Source organism: Nanorana parkeri, unplaced genomic scaffold (genome assembly GCF_000935625.1).
Source record: "Nanorana parkeri isolate BGI_ZX_2015 unplaced genomic scaffold, ASM93562v1 scaffold2538, whole genome shotgun sequence".
Lineage (NCBI taxonomy): Eukaryota > Metazoa > Chordata > Amphibia > Anura > Dicroglossidae > Nanorana > Nanorana parkeri.
The window spans coordinates 120,108-136,172 of NW_017308806.1; the positions used below are offsets into that span (position 1 = coordinate 120,108).

Genomic DNA, 16,065 nt, shown 5'->3' on the forward strand with positions numbered 1-16,065 from the left:
CCACCTCAGCCACAGCCCCTACTTGCTCACCTTTATTAATTCAGAAAGTTTGTAAAGAATATAATCTCATAGAAAGTGAACCTAAGAAACACATTTTAAAGTGAATTTTTTTTTTTTTATGAAGTGGAGAAAGGTCAACGTCCTTTTACTGCTGCCCCCTATTTCTCTACACTGGAATGCATTTTCCCTATAATCCAAAGAAAATCCATTAGGGAGCTAGAGACATTATTACCAGTAACTAGTGTGTTCAAAAGGAATATAGAATATGGAGATTGCATTACAAAGAAGGCACACGTTCAGGTCACTGAATAGGGGTGTCACTGGGACAGGAAGTGACAGGAAATCTTCCCAAATAGGACAATTACAGCAAAAAAACACGACAAACCCTCGTTCTGTTCAAGACTAAGAAAAGGATTAGATGAAGCTCCATTTAAAAGCTGAATTCCAGCCAAGCAGACAAATACCTCTTTCAGCCTCTTGCAGCCATTTCCTGTCTACATTTACTCGCTCCAATGTCTGCAGTACATCATTGCTCTGGACCGGCTTCCTGACAGTGACAACGCAGACCTTGCCTGGTCTATGTGTGTCAGCATGGTACTCTCCTTCGGAGCACATGAGACCAGGTGACAGGGCAAGAGAGCCAATGGGAGACAGGAACAGAGCATTGTCACCCTATAACAGGAAGAGCCTGAATAGGGGCAGCACAGTGGCTAAGTGGTTTGCACTTCTGCCTTGCAGCACTGGGGGTCCCCAGTTCAAACCTCAGCCAGGGCACTATATGAAAGGAGTTTGCATGTTCTCCCTGTGGTTGTGTGGGTTTCCTCTGGGTACCCTGGTTACCTCCCACACTCCAAAGACATGCTGAATCATTAATTGTCTCCTGTCTAAATTGGCCCTCGTAGGGACCTTAGATTGTAGGCTCCTTGAGGCCAGGGACTGATGTAAAGCACTGAATAAATTGTCAGTGCTCAATAAATAACAAGGAACCCTTATGGCAGGGTCACCAGCTATTATTTATATAAAAGCTGCAGATTAAAAAATAAATAAAGATTTTGAAATGTTGAAATGAGATGTTATAGCTTATATGAGGTTTTGGGTTTATATCTATTTAGGCCTACTGCTATCCCGTCTCCAGCTCTGTATATGGTATATCCCATCATTCATGCTTATACCCTTTGACCTGTAATCACCAGATCATATTAAAGAAAGGGTATGGTAGCCCTGTCTGCCATAGGGCCTTGGGCATTTGTGTTTGAAGACGACGTAATCGTTCCCTTCCAAACAGTGTGGCCTGTGTGGGGAAGAATTCAGGCCTCAGGCTGCAGCGTAGTGCAGACACCACAGCCTATTTTCATTTACGCAGGCTGGTGGGATATAGAAGAGAAAATGCTTTGTTGAGTGCTCTTGATGAAAATGTTCAAGAAGGTTGTGTCAAGAACACGCAACTGAGTGTACAGGACATAAAGGATAGGCAGCAATGCGGCAGCTTAAGTAACCACCAAAAGCAAAATGGCGCCTTGCTAAACCAGGGCCTATGTGACTTAACTAGAGGGTTATCCACACAGCTGCCGAAGGCAGCTGAGTGAATAACCCAGCCGAAGTGAAGTAAGCCGAACACTGTTCGGCTATTCTCTTCAGTCTTGTACGGCTGATTTCAGCCATACATCGGCTAAAATCAGCCGTACATCGGCTAAAATCAGCCGTACATCAGCTGTCTTCGGTCAGCCGAACAGCCTCTGCATGTTCGGCTGAGCCGAAGTGCAGAAGTACTTCGACTCAGCCGATCCAACATCTAGATCGGCTGAGCCGAAGCTCCGGCAGCTCACTCGCTGCTGTTCGCCCCTATTCTCATAGGGGCCGAACGGCAGTGAGTGAATAGCCAAATGCCGCCGTGGTACCGAGCTGAATAGAAAATAAGTGAAAAGAATGGGAAAAAAAGTTGAAAAATTATTTACAATTTTTTACAAAAATAGGAAAATTAAAAAATAAATAAAAATCTTTTAAAGAAAAAAAAATTAATAATTTTTAAAAAACCCTGCACGCCGACCCGACCGCATGCGATGGACTCCCGCCACATAATGAAGCATCTGGCAGTTGTTGGCAAAAGAAAAACAACCGTTCGACCGAACCAAAGGGCAGAGGCGGCTGAAGAGAGCTGAAGAATCAGCCGAAGTTACGGCTGGATCCATCGGCTCTTTAGTGCATAACCCCCCTAGTAATCAGGGCCCCCATACAACAATTACTTCACCCGACATTTCCTTACAATCATCTTTTACATCTAAGGTCCCGGGATGTTTGCAATTGTACATTGTTGGTGCAGTATAGGGAAGCTGCACTTTGTCTGGACTAGGTAAAGCAACAAGTTTACTTAATATCCCTACTCTCCAGGAGCACATACTTCCCTTCTGTTCACTACTCTGTCCCAATTGGAAAATACAAGAAAAATCCAGAGTACTTCTGGGCATAGGGCACATGTGACCTACACCTTTCGTAATATGTGACAGTGCCTGTCACATATCAATGCTTGATAATTGGCCCAGTACTGTCACCTAGGGGCAGGGAGTGAGTCCTCAGCCCTATGCAAGGTGCAACTTCAGGACACCACCTGCATGGAGTTTGCATGTTCTCCATGTGCTTGCGTGGGTTTCCTCCGGGTACTCCGGTTTCCTCCCACACTCCAAAGACATGCTGGAAGGTTACTTGGCTCCTGCTCTGTATGATTGTATGCCTGTGAGATAGGGGCCTTAGATTGTAAGCTCCTCGAGAGCGGGACTGATGTGAATGTACAGTATGTAAAGCGCTGTGTAAAATAGTTGGTGCTCTATAAATATTGTTGGTACCTGTAATAAATAAATAAACGTGTGATTGAACCGAGTGGCGGGGCAGTGAAGAGAAGATGAGTATGTGCAGCTGGAGAAAGGGAAAGGCATTATTCATCTGACAGCTTCTTTTCACTTCAGCATTGATCAGAAGCACACACAACAAGAGAGGCTGTTTCTTTAAGAGCAGGCACTACTAGCAGGTAAAGAATAACAGCAATTTACACCAAAGTGCACTTATCCTTTATGTCCCTTTAAGCTGATGTCAATGATTCCACCATCCCTGTGCACAGATGTGTACTTACAGAGTTCCCTTACAGATGGAGGTAGATGAGCCCCATAGAGGTCAAGGGGGATGTACTGTGCAGGCGTAACCTGGAGAAGGAGACGTTTGCAGCAGGATATCGACAAACAAATGAGGCCAGGCCCGTTGGAACTTTGTAAGTATACATCTCTACATGGGGATGCATGGGGGATGCCCTTGAAAATTAATGCAAAGCACTGCTACACGCGTTCACGTGTTGTTGGGGAAGGTAAGAAGCTACAACGGAGAAGCAGGCTGAATCAGGTGAACATCTTAGTGTGCCTACATGCTGAAAAGTGACAGGTTTACTTTAATGGTTTTATATTTAGTACTTCTGCATAGTCCATAATGCCTGTGTGTCCAGTTCTGCTATGTTCTCCCCTCGTCTTAGATGGGCGTGTTTAACTGTGACAAGGTGACAGGATTTGGGACCATCTCCCAGGCATTCACTGGATGTGAATGGTACAGCGGAGTGTCCCAGTTGCCCCGGTAACGGCCTCATTCAAGTCATTTAAACCAGAGGCAGAGGGAGACAAGGGGTACGTGTACGAGAGGAGATACTAGGTAAGAATACTAAAAGCACAGAGGGCCATTTTATAACCAAGTACGAGGAAAGGTTCATAAATAAGACAGGGCAAGATGGCAGCGGTTATGGCAGCAGCATCCTCTCCTAACCAATCAGATTTCACCTTTTATCAATGTAAAGCAGGCAAAGCAATGGAAGATTATTTCTGATTGCAGCTTGTTGCTTTCGATGACCGTAAACCAGGGGTGGGCAACTCCAGCTGTTGTGGAACTACAAGCCCCATGGGGCATTGCAAGACTGACAGCCACAGGCATGGCTCCCAGAGACAAGTTGGAATCAGTAGTTAAAGCACAGCTGGAGGGCCCGGAGTTGCCCAACCCTGCCATAAACAGTCTTATTTACAAAAGCCACAGTGTACCGTTATATAGCAACCCATAGTAACAAAAAAACAGCTGGCAAAGTGACAGTATCTTTGCCAAGGTGCCCGCATAGCATGTGCCAAATCCTGTGGTTTTTATTGTTTACCTTGGCCTATATGTAAATGTGGAGAAAAATATAAATGAAAGGGCATGGGAAAAAAGTGACTCATATACTGAATACTGTCATCAGCGTATGTCGCCCATAGCAACCAAGAAGCTGCCATGCATCAGTGCATGTTGCACCTAGGAACCAAGAACCTGTCATGCATCAGTGCATGTTGCCCATAGGAACCAAGAACCTGCCATGAATCAGTGTACGTTGCCCATAGGAACCAAGAACCTGCCATGCATCAGTGCATGTTGCCCCTAAGAACCAAGAACCTGCCATGCATCAGTGCATGTTGCCCATAGGAACCAAGAACCTGCCATGCGTCAGTGCATGTTGCCCATAGGAACTATTAACCTGCCATGCATCAGTGCATGTTGCCCATAGGAACCAAGAACCTGCCATGCATCAGTTAATGCTGCCCATGGCAACCAAGAAGCCGCCATGATATATGCACAGGAAGGACACACAATGCAGAAGGAATTAGTAAGGTGAAAGACGACAGCAGAAGATAAATGACATGAACAATTAGTCTAAGGATAGCACATTGGCGGAAGAAGAGACACAATGCACACCGTCTGACCTCCTTAAGTCAGGTTTAGACATAGGAGAGAGCTGGAAACGCTCCCGAAATAACGCAGCCAAGCTAAAATAAGATTTGTCAGATGTACAAAATATCTCTGTGTGATCACAAAGGTGTCCCCAGCTACCGCTTCATGCCCAAGAGATTGTCACTACTGCAGACAGCACATAAAGACCTATGAGGCGTCACATTTTATGTCTCACCTCCATCTCAATGACAGCTGAACTCATATCTCATATTAAAGTCGTAACTCATACTGAAGGAGATCTAAACCCAAAAATAAAAATTTAATCTATTGCACCTACTGGCCCTTTAATATGGCGGGTGCACTAGGTTTCTTTATTAGGCCATTTTCTACAAGCATGCCTGGTCGATCCTGCCAGAATTGCAATGTCCTTAGTACTTCCTGCGCACGAAACTGATATCTCGAACAACGTAATTGACTTTACCGGTTTGCATCTGCGCACTATGAAACAACTTCTCCCTAGGTTATGGAGATGGAAGGAGGTGTTTGAGTCCAGGACAGCAGCCTAGGGTGGCAACGCTGCTGCTTCATAAATGCAGTGGCGGAGGCAGCGTTGTCACCATAAGGAAAGGAAGTATGTTATTGGCAGGATAACCAGCTGAGAATAAAAGCAATAGACTGAAAAAAGAAAAGCAATGCAGCCACCACATATTAAAGTTTTGTTGTGGGGTTTAATTATGCTTTAAAGGTTTTCTATATCTAATATCACCCTGAACACTTTGATGAATAGCTACTTCAGGACCATATGACATATCAGTATGTCCTGAACTTGAACTGGTTGTACCAAGATCATGGCTGCTGCTGCAGTACTGGGTATCTGGGGGCCGTAGGTTACTCGCTCCTTATGGATTCAGTGTGCCTACGTCTGCAACAGTTCGGAGTGAAGCTGTTTGTTTTACTTTTCTTGTTTGCTGTACACATATAAATACAATAAAAATGTTGCAACATTCTATAATAAATTAAAAACCTTATACATCAAATATATTAAACCAATAAACATCTGTGCGCTACCCACTGCACCTATCAGTGGTCATAATGTTATGGCTGATCTGTGTTATATATATAAATATATATTCTGCAATGCATAATAAACATCCCTGTGTTTGATAAATATTCTCCGCCGGCTTCCTGGAATTTGTCCATTCCTTATAAATAATAATAAAGCGTTAAGAACAATCCTATTTCCTGTTGTGGAAGCAACAGCTTCTTTATTCAGACTGTTACTCCAAACACTTCTTTTGTATTTGGAAAAGTGTTCTCATCCTCAGTCACTGACTCGAATCAATGAACTCAGCACTATGTCATCTGGGAAATTGCTAAAACAATCTTTCAGCACATCATGTGCTGGCTTCGTATTCCACACTTTGGAAACATTTAAAGGGTCAGACCATCCAAAACTGGTATATGTTTTGGGTGGTTGCTGTATCATCTTATTACTGTTTTGGCGAGATCTCTGCGAGTTCCTGGATCTGCATTCCTGCTGTGGCATTATAAAGAGCTCCCACTTTTTTATTTTATACTATAGGGAATGTAGGCGGAGCTGGAACACACCAAGGTGGGCGGGGACACCCTAAACTCCCAGGTGGACAGGGGTCAGGAATTAGGGCAAGGGGACCTCACTTATGGAGACAGGGGCTGACTCAACCCATAAGGCTCAGTATCAGTTTTGGGTGCACCAAACTTCAGCCCTCCAGCTGTTGTTGAACTAGAATTTCCATAAGGTTTTTCAAGACTCTGACAGCCACAGGCATGACTTCCAGATACATGATGGGATTGGTAGTTTTACCACAGCTGGAGGGCCCAGGTTTGGCTGCCCCTGCTTTTAATCATTCCACTATCAAGAGCAAACGCTGAGAATTTCGGAAAGCAGATCTCTTTCCTCAGGAGAGACAGAATTTGCTTAAAAAAGGCAACAATGCCTGCCCATTTCACAGGTACACTTCAAGACGTAGAAGGGAATGAGCATGAAGCTGTCCAGCTGTAGAGCTTACAGCAGACATGGCCATTTTATGGCCCACGGGCCGTAGCCAGCTCTTGGTCTGCGGTTGTCCAGCCTGCCTACCTGTGTTCCGTTATGGCTGGCTGACAGTGGATGCACTGGCCTTGGAGGTATAGCCATAGCCCAGCGCAGGTTGGTCATTGGTCCATGTTCAGATCGTGATTCTCTTCGGTCCTTGGTTGCTATTACTGCTGGCGTCCAAGATGGAGGAAAGATCGGAACAGGCACGCATGTCACATTCCACTCTGATCCAATTCAGTAGGGGATTTATCTAGGATCCCGCTGAGATGGAACAGAGGGGCACCCATGTAAAAGGAGCCTTAGTCTAATGCAGGGGTGTCCATTAGGTAGATCGCGATCTACTAGTGGATCGCAAAGCGAACACTGGTGGATCGCGATCGGCTCACTGACCTGTGTCCGGTCCTCCCGTGGTGCTCGCGCGGCCGAATGTGACCAGACGCCGCAGACGGGAAGGAGAGAGGAGACTTGGGAAGCTGCTGCAGTGAAGGTAAGAAAAGACAGACAGGAGAGAGACAGCAGAGAAAGTGAGAGAAGAGACAGCAGAGAAAGTGAAAGAAGAGACAGCAAAGAAAGTGAGAGAAGAGACAGCAGAGAGAAAGAAGAAACAGCAGATAGAAAGAGGGGAGAGAGAGGAGAGAGCGTGAGGAGAGAGAGAAGAAAGGGCCGGTTCACACCGCAAAGTCTGCGTTCCAGAGTGTTCGGCCTCTAGAACACATTGGAACGCAAGCCGGCTGGCTCACTGCATTCAGGGGTGGGAGGGGGTGTGGCGGTGCATTGAAGCCAATGGCACCACAGCCATGCCCCCCGCCTTCACTGTGATTGCCTGCACCCGGAACGCAGGCACATTAATGCCTGCGTTCGGGATCCAGCGCGATCTGCAAAAATGCAGCATTTTTGCAGATTGCACTAGACCAGAACGCAGGCACTAGCGTGCCTGCATTCCTGGTGCGGCAATTGCACTGGGGGCGTGGCTGCGGTGCCATTGACTTCAATGCACTGCCACGCACCCTACCGCCCCTGAATGCATTTGTTTTTTTGTTGGTAAATCTCATTGAGCTCGTCATTTGAAAAGTAGATCTCCAGACGAAAAATTGTGGGCACCCCTGGTCTAATGAATAAAGAGGAACTGCGCTCACTTCAATCATCAATCAAGCAAAATTATTATTTTTATTTTTTTTATTATTTTGACTGTCCTTGCACATGATTGGTTATTCAAAGTAGACACAGCTACACCTTATTTATTAAGCTAAGTGAACATTGACTTTGCTAAGTGAACAGTATCCCTCTCTAAATCAGTGCCCATTGTGTGCCCTTGCCCGGCCAAGCAGCACTAAAATGTGAAGGAGGGAATGGCTGCATTTAGAAGACTGGTTCCTATCTCATCATGCATTTGACATGCTTAAAGCCCATCTCCGAGCAAACAAAAAAACTACCCTTGTTGGGCTGCGAGCGCACTGTAGGGGTCAAGTGCATGTGTCTAGGTGGCTGGAGTAAAGCAGATTTACTTACCTGATGCTCAGTCCATCAGGGATGCTAGACTGGTCCCCGCAGCCTCTTCTCCTTTGGGCTCCGGTAGTCTAAGTCATCACATCTAATGCAGGTCCCATAGACATTCTACCAGCCAGAGCAGAGGGGGAGTGTTAGAATACACATTATTGTATCTATAGCAATAACTCCTGCTATATTAAATTTTGGTCACTAGATGGCAGTGTTATTAAGTTATGTTATACAGTATCTATGGTAGATATACTCTGTTGTATTGAATAAGCTAGAGAGTAAAGCTGTGGCTTCCTTCCTGTCTTAGCCAAGCCATGTGCACCATGCATATCTGACTGTGTGCTTGTGTTTCTCTGTGATGCTGTGCAAGAAGTTCCAACAGGGAGAGAGATAAGCGCTGACCTCCATGGGAGTGAGAATTAGGTAAGTAAATCTGCTTTACTGCAGCCCCTAGACAAAAATGAACACTTGACCCTTGCAGTGCGTGGGTAGCTCAACTGAAGGTTTCCTTTTTTGCTTGCCCAAAATTGGGCTTTGAATAAAAACAAAAGTTCTCCTGCAGAAGAAGACTCCTATTACTCATTCCATGGCAGGCAGCGAGTCCGAGCTCCACTGTCTTCAAGAGCTACAGCTGTTCAAGAATGTTCAGCATTTGACACTTCCAGAAGTGTCAGATGCATGGTCCCCCTGCTGCGCACTGTGACTCCTCCCTCCAGCCTTTGTGTTCTGCAGTGATGAAGTGGTCAGTGGATGAAACCACAGCTCTCAGCAGGAGGGGCACAGGCATCTAACTCACCCGGAAGTGTTGGACTCTGTAGATTCTGTCGGTCGCTGTAGCTCATGAAGACAATGAAGTTTGGACACACAGCTTACAGGAGAGTAAGTATTAGGAGTCTTCTCTTGCAGGAGGATTTATTAGTAAAGTTTTTTCAAGCAACAGACTATTATGCAATTTGTGTATTATCAGTATATAAACAAATACATATATATATATATACATACTCCAGGAGACACAGGAGATCGATACTTCCCAGCAGGCTTCGGGGAACAATTCCTCTTTATAGGACCGGTGTTCAGCGGCCCGGGTGACAGGACAGGAAAGTATCTACACTCTTCTTTGACATGTAAAGCTTTTCTGGGGAGTTTTGGTTTAGTGACAGGGCCACTTTAAAAACTGGAAATCTCTATTCAGCTGCGTTCATCGATTTTTGTGTGATCCCAACAATCATAATAGGTATTCTGAGGTCACATTGTTAGGAAATATAAAGAATTTGGGTGTCAGTCCAACCAAAAAGTCAATATTTCAGGTATTGGTAGAGTCTGATGGGCTGTCACCGTCTGACTTCCAATATCATTTATGGACAGCAAGGGCCAAACATTTAGGAAACTTCCAATGACAACTGCCTTAGAGCTGATTTCCCCTTATATCCTGCTGTGTTTTAGGGACAATAAATGAAGGGAAATGTACCCAAAGGGGACCTAGACATCATTATAAAGCTGACAGGAGTTCCAACCAGTTCTTATAGTAGCCAAACCTTCGTAAAAAGAAAAGAAAAAGTTTGGCTTTAGATAATATTTAATAATAATAAAAAAAGATGTAATGAAATGTACCGTGCATATTTACAAATTACGCTTGATAAACTGTCAGTGGTGCAACAATAAAATAGGGCAGATTGCAACATTTTTACTTGTGCGAAAAAAAAACAATGATTCGCAACGCATGTTCCTGTTTAATGTTATGTGTGTCATAGATGGAAAAATCCCTATATTTTATATCTGGTGTGCCAAGCAGTAGTTGGAGCAGGACTTCTTATTAGACATGCGCGATTCGTTTCATTCCGAGCCTAAATTCGGATGACTTTTCCGACATTCGGACACATCCACATTTCAGAATCCCAATGCATCGGAATGTGTCCGAATCTGAATTTCTGGTTCCGAATTTCGGATTCCGTCCGCATTTTGTTCAAAAACAAAACTGAATTGCACATGTGACTTTTCTGGCCAATCAGATGTGTTTTTCGGTTTAATGCATCTGAATAGGTCTGAATATGAATTTTTGTTACGGCAACATGGGAGCCATATACAGTATATACATAGAATACTAAAGCTGAGGCTCCCAGACCCAAATGGCATTCAGGATCCGGTGTTTCCTGCATTCAGGAGCTCCCGTATACCATTCGGGTCCGGGAGCCATATACATATATTACTACAGCTGAGGCTCCCAGACCCCAATGGCATCCGGGAGCTCTTGAATGCAATTCGGAAATTCGGATCCTGATTGCCATTCGGGTCTAGCAGATTCAGATTTAGTAATAATATCTGTAGATGGTTTTCTGTCGTATTCGCAACAAATATTCATAAACTCATCCGAAACGAACAAAAATTGGGATTTCACCCGAATCCGAGACCCAAACCGAATTGAATTTCGGATCCGAATCACGAAAAATAACGAAATATCCAAACCAAACTGAACCGAATTTTTCCACAGCTTACATGTCTACATATTAACTATGGGAACTGTGTCATAACAGATCATAGTAGTATAAAGTTTCTGGTTCCCCTGTAAATTGTGTGAATGTGCGTGTGTGAATCCAGCAGGGGGCGCTCTTTCACATATACACAAAGCTGTGAATACACCCTAAAGATCTTGAAAACAGAGTAGCCAGATACACAGGATGAATACAGTATAAAAATTGGAACAATGCGGCCTGGGTTCACACCCGTGTGATGCAACATAGCATGTGCAGTGCAGCGTGTTTTATGTGCGCTACCTTGCGCCGCAGTAAGGCAGTCCATTAATTTCAATAAGCTGCCTACTGCATCTAAATCACTCCTAAGAAGTGCATGACCCTTTTTTTAAAAATCTTATCGCACCTCAACGCATGTAATAAGTTACCATATGTGGTGGTGTGATGCAACGGTTGTGCAACGATAGCTAGGTGCCAAAAAAGAAATAATGGCATTTGAGAGAGGCAAACATTCTCCTGTGTGACCTCACACGTGCAACAATGTTGCATAGATGTGAACAGGGACACAGCATCCCATAAGCCCACATTCACAGCAGTTCGGTTTGTCGCACATCTGCCGCCATGCTAAACTGTACGACAGCGTAAATCCCATTATTCTCTGTGGTGCCTGTTCACACCTATGCAACATGATTTTTGGAAAGGCGCGTAGTGTGTTTTTGGCCCCATCATTGGAAAACGTGCAACAAAAACACACTGACAACGAGAATGAATGGAGACTTGGTCTGACCATGTTATAAGCAGATAGCTGATTGGTTGCTATGATACACGACACCTCTGCGTCAGTCCCATAGGGACCGCGACTGGGAACAGATCTCATTTACATGTGCAACACCTGACAAACTCCCTGCTGCTGCGGGTGGGACTGACATCACAGAGTCAGCAACACAATATAATACAGAAGGAAAACACATGTTAAATAACTGGGAACATCACTGGGCTGTGAGGAACATTTTGAGTGATGTCCATGACTCTCCATGGGATATTTTTAGTCCCAGTAGAAACAATGTCATAGGCAACAGCCAAAATTCACCCTTTACTAGCCGGACTAAACGGATGGTCGCTGACTGGCTGCAACGCGCTACTTTCTGAGGCCGATGAAGAGAAAGCAAACTGGAGCAAGAAAACAAAAAGGCCAATCAAATGTTATCTTTTTTGAAAGGAATCTGATTCATCGCTACGGGCAACAGCTCCGCTTGTGTTTGGATGAAGCAGCCGGGGTATCTCCTCCGACAGCACAATATAGAGACAGACAGACGTCAGCCAGGAAGACAGCTGGGTCTAGGGACAGCTGATGTGGCGGGCCGCTACAAATAGAGACGGTTATTATCCATATTCCCAAGAGTGACCTAAGACACATGTGAGACATCAGTAGGGGAACCCCCCCTCTTTAAACAACGTAAGCCCCCCTCATCAGGTCACGTGACATCAAAGCACTTAACCATTTGCCTGCCGCCACCCTTAACCTAATTAAGTCGCCGTGCGGCATTAAAAACCACTAAGCAGCTGTAATTGTCAACAAATATCCCCCGTAAACCCACCTTCCCCAAGCAGACGCCAGAGCGGCGATGAGCTGCCGTAACCCATGGAGACCAATCAGATCTCACTTTACTGTCGCCAGGTGGAAAACCCGGACCACTTTAGTACAATAACACAGCGATTCATGCAATAATCAGATCGTGCCTGTTTACTGATCAGCGAATGTGTCAGCCCAGCTTCCTACACCCCACCAAATACATCCCCACCCATTACATCACATACAAGATTTACCCCAGAGACTGATTCCCCCCCTCCTCCAATCTACTACGGTCATCCACCAAAATGCACTCTCCATGCCTCTGCCTATGAACAGGATGCACAGACATGCACAAAATGAAAGAGGGGGAAGGGGGGCTCCCTGCAAAAATGTGGCCTGCCTGCATCTGGGTGCAATGTATGGATGGTAGGCACATCGGTGCTCCATGCACATCCCCTGACCCCTAGTGCCACCCTTCCCATTGTCTTCCCATACTCCAGACTCACCCTGAGGCATTGGGGGCTCTCCCAGGGATTTGCCATGGCAACCGATGCAGAACATCACCATCAGGACCAGGCAAGGGCAGCGGAGCCCCCCAGAAGGCATCCCTGATTCCGCAGCTCGCCCCATGCTTTCCCAATTGTCACCCCTCCATTCTTTCTGTTCTTCTCCAGCCACAGACAGCTCTGGCTCCCCTCTCTCTCTTTCTCTCTCCCCCTCCCTGTGTCTTTCTGTCTCCACTGTGCCACACCTCCCAGCATTCTATTCCATTACCACCCAGCGCCATCTGCTGGACACAGTTGGCAGTGCTGGGAAGACTCAGGTGAGAGGCATGCAATGCAAGCTCATAGATACAAGGGGCTCTGTGGCTGCCAATGATGGCACTGCCCCCTCCCTCATGGCACAGGCTCTTGTCCTATAAGCTGCAGAACTCCTGGCATCCTGCAGGTCATGGAACAGCAACTACTGTTAAAGTAGTATTAAAGCCTCAGTTTTGTTTTTATTACAAATACATCCCTGCTGACCTATTAATCACTGGACAATTATTGATTATTTAGAACGATGCCACTAAACTCTCACATTGTATTCATCTTCCTGCAGCTTCTTCCGATCAGGGAGCGTGCACTCTGAATGTAAACATACATCTCTTTAATTACCCTCCTCGGGACTACATGTCCCATCATTCCTAGCACTGCCGCACATGCATGGCTCATTGTGTTGTCATTATTCCTATTCCTCTGGGCTGCCTATGTGCCCAGCATAGGCACATATTGTATGAGTGCGCCCCTAAGGCCCCATTCACATGTAGCGACATACCTTTGCAGCGGCCGGGATAGCGTGACTTTCGGGGGCGACGATCCTTCCGGCCACCATGCTCTGCATTACCGTGCACTATACATGTTGCCATTCATTTGAATGGCACCCCAAGGTACCTTCCGGCCACCATGCTCTGCATTACCGTGCACTATACATGTTGCCATTCATTTGAATGGCACTCCAAGGTACCTCCTGGCCACCATGCGCTGCATTACCGTGCACTATACATGTTACCATTCATTTAAGTCATTGTATTTTATCCTTTGGCTAGTGGAAGCCAGTGCAGGGATTGACAGAGGGGGGTTGCAGACACTGAGCGGTTGGTTAGGTGAATGAGTCTGGCAGCAGCATTCATAATAGACTGAAGGGGGAGGAGCCTGTGTAGTGGTAGGCCAATGAGGAGGGAGTTGCAATACTCCAGACGAGAGATAACAAGTGAGTGGATGAGTCATTTTGCAGTTTCATTGGTGCGGATTCATTGGTGCTAACAGCCAAGGTGAAGATAGCACAGTGCGCCCCCTCTGAGGATGATTGGGGGGAGTAGTGAGTGAGGAGACAGGTTGGACAAGGGCCGCTAACAGCCAAGGTGAAGATAGCACAGTGCGCCCCCTCTGAGGATGATTGGGGGGAGTAGTGAGTGAGGAGACAGGTTGGACAAGGGCCGCTAACAGCCAAGGTGAAGATAGCACAGTGCGCCCCCTCTGAGGATGATTGGGGGGAGTAGTGAGTGAGGAGACAGGTTGGACAAGGGCCGCTAACAGCCAAGGTGAAGATAGCACAGTGCGCCCCCTCTGAGGATGATTGGGGGGAGTAGTGAGTGAGGAGACAGGTTGGACAAGGGCCGCTAACAGCCAAGGTGAAGATAGCACAGTGCGCCCCCTCTGAGGATGATTGGGGGGGGAGTAGTGAGTGAGGAGACAGGTTGGAAAACCTTGTGTGATTGCCGATGTATTTCCACAATTACATATATGGCTGCCTGAGAGCAAAAAAAGGAATCCCCGGCATCTGTAAGGAAGAACTCTCATGATCATGTTTGTATTTAATCCCCAGCCCAGGGGACCAAGTCCATGTAGTATTTGGTCCTGTACAAATCCATCCTACCATTGCTAAGCAGAGTGGTCAGACTGTTTACTCACCGCTGTCCGACCACGCTGCTAGCAAGGACACGGAATTTCAAGTGCGAGGCGCTGTGATCTTTGTTTGTAAATGTCCCGTGGTTGCAATATGGGTGTCTTTTGTGGGGCTCCATTGCTTGGCAGTGGCTGCGATTCCACCTATAGGGACCCCACAGGGGGCACTGGGGAAGTCGATTAAAACAAAAAAACAGAGGCGCCACCAAATGAAGACGAGTCCAAAGGAGTTATTTTTAACAAAATTGGATATAATTGCTATTTGAGCCATTTTATATATATATTATATATCTCTTTTTAAAGAGAACCCGTGGTTGCTTTCTAGCTCCTTACTTTCCATCACCCATGCAAAGTTGACACCTTGATCATATTGTCACCTAGATTGACCCAGATCAGCCCCTGCTGCAGCCTCTCGCCTTGCTACAATGTTACAATGTAGAGCAGCGGTTCTCAACCTGTGGGTCGGGACCCCCTCGGGGGTCGCATGACAATTTGCCAGGGGTCGCCGGGAGTCAGTGGCGTAACAGGGGGGGCCGCCGGGTAACGATAAGCGGGCTGGCCGGGATGAGCACAATATTGAAACAGGAGGGTGTGGTCACTGAGGGGCGCAGTAAAGCTTTCTCGCACAGGGTGCCTAAAGGCCTAAGGCCAGCCCTGCTCACAGTTATCCTTGGCAAGTGCAGGGATGGGCCCTGCTATAAAAACAAAAGTTTAAAAAAAATGAAATTATATGCACCTGTCACATGAGGGTGTGGAACATTGGGCTTTGGGTGTTGGTGGTGCACTAAACCAAGAACATTATAGAAGGTATACTGTGGTATCTGGCACCAAGCTGTCAGTAGCAGTTCCTTTAAATCCTATAAATTGTGACGTGGAGGCCTCCATGGATTGGACGGATGCCTTATTGGATTGAGCCATATGTGCAGTGTGGCAGGGTGCATTATTCTGCTCAATGAGATCACTGCCATCAGGGAATACCGTTTCCATGAAGTGGTCTTCTTGGTCAGCAACAATGTTTAGGTAGATGGTATGTGTCAAACACGGGCGGACTGACAACACTTGGGGCCCCCGGGCAATACGAGAGTATGGGGACCCCTTGTGCTCCGCCCATATACAAGCCCAACCGCACATACATTCCACATCCCTCTACCTACAATGTTCACCTCTGCACCCCTGCATCCATCTTCCTACACCTCCCACCTTAACATTCACAATTTTGCTTCACCAAAGATTCAATGATACACATGCCAAGTTTCTGCACATATATTCCCAATCCGC

The 16,065-nt window shown here is 46.2% G+C and overlaps 1 protein-coding gene across 3 annotated transcripts in view; it reads right to left on the bottom strand.

Annotated features, from left to right (window-relative positions):
• FAM171A2 (family with sequence similarity 171 member A2) overlaps positions 1-13,091 on the bottom strand; it is a 30,114-nt gene extending 17,023 nt beyond the window's left edge. For all 3 annotated transcript variants that reach the window (XM_018573781.1, XM_018573782.1, XM_018573780.1), the window contains exon 1: positions 12,847-13,091. In XM_018573781.1, the coding sequence (XP_018429283.1) occupies positions 12,847-12,970 (124 nt within the window). In that variant the 5' untranslated portion in view covers positions 12,971-13,091. The remainder of the gene's footprint in view (positions 1-12,846) is intronic.
• Positions 13,092-16,065: the final 2,974 nt, after the last annotated feature.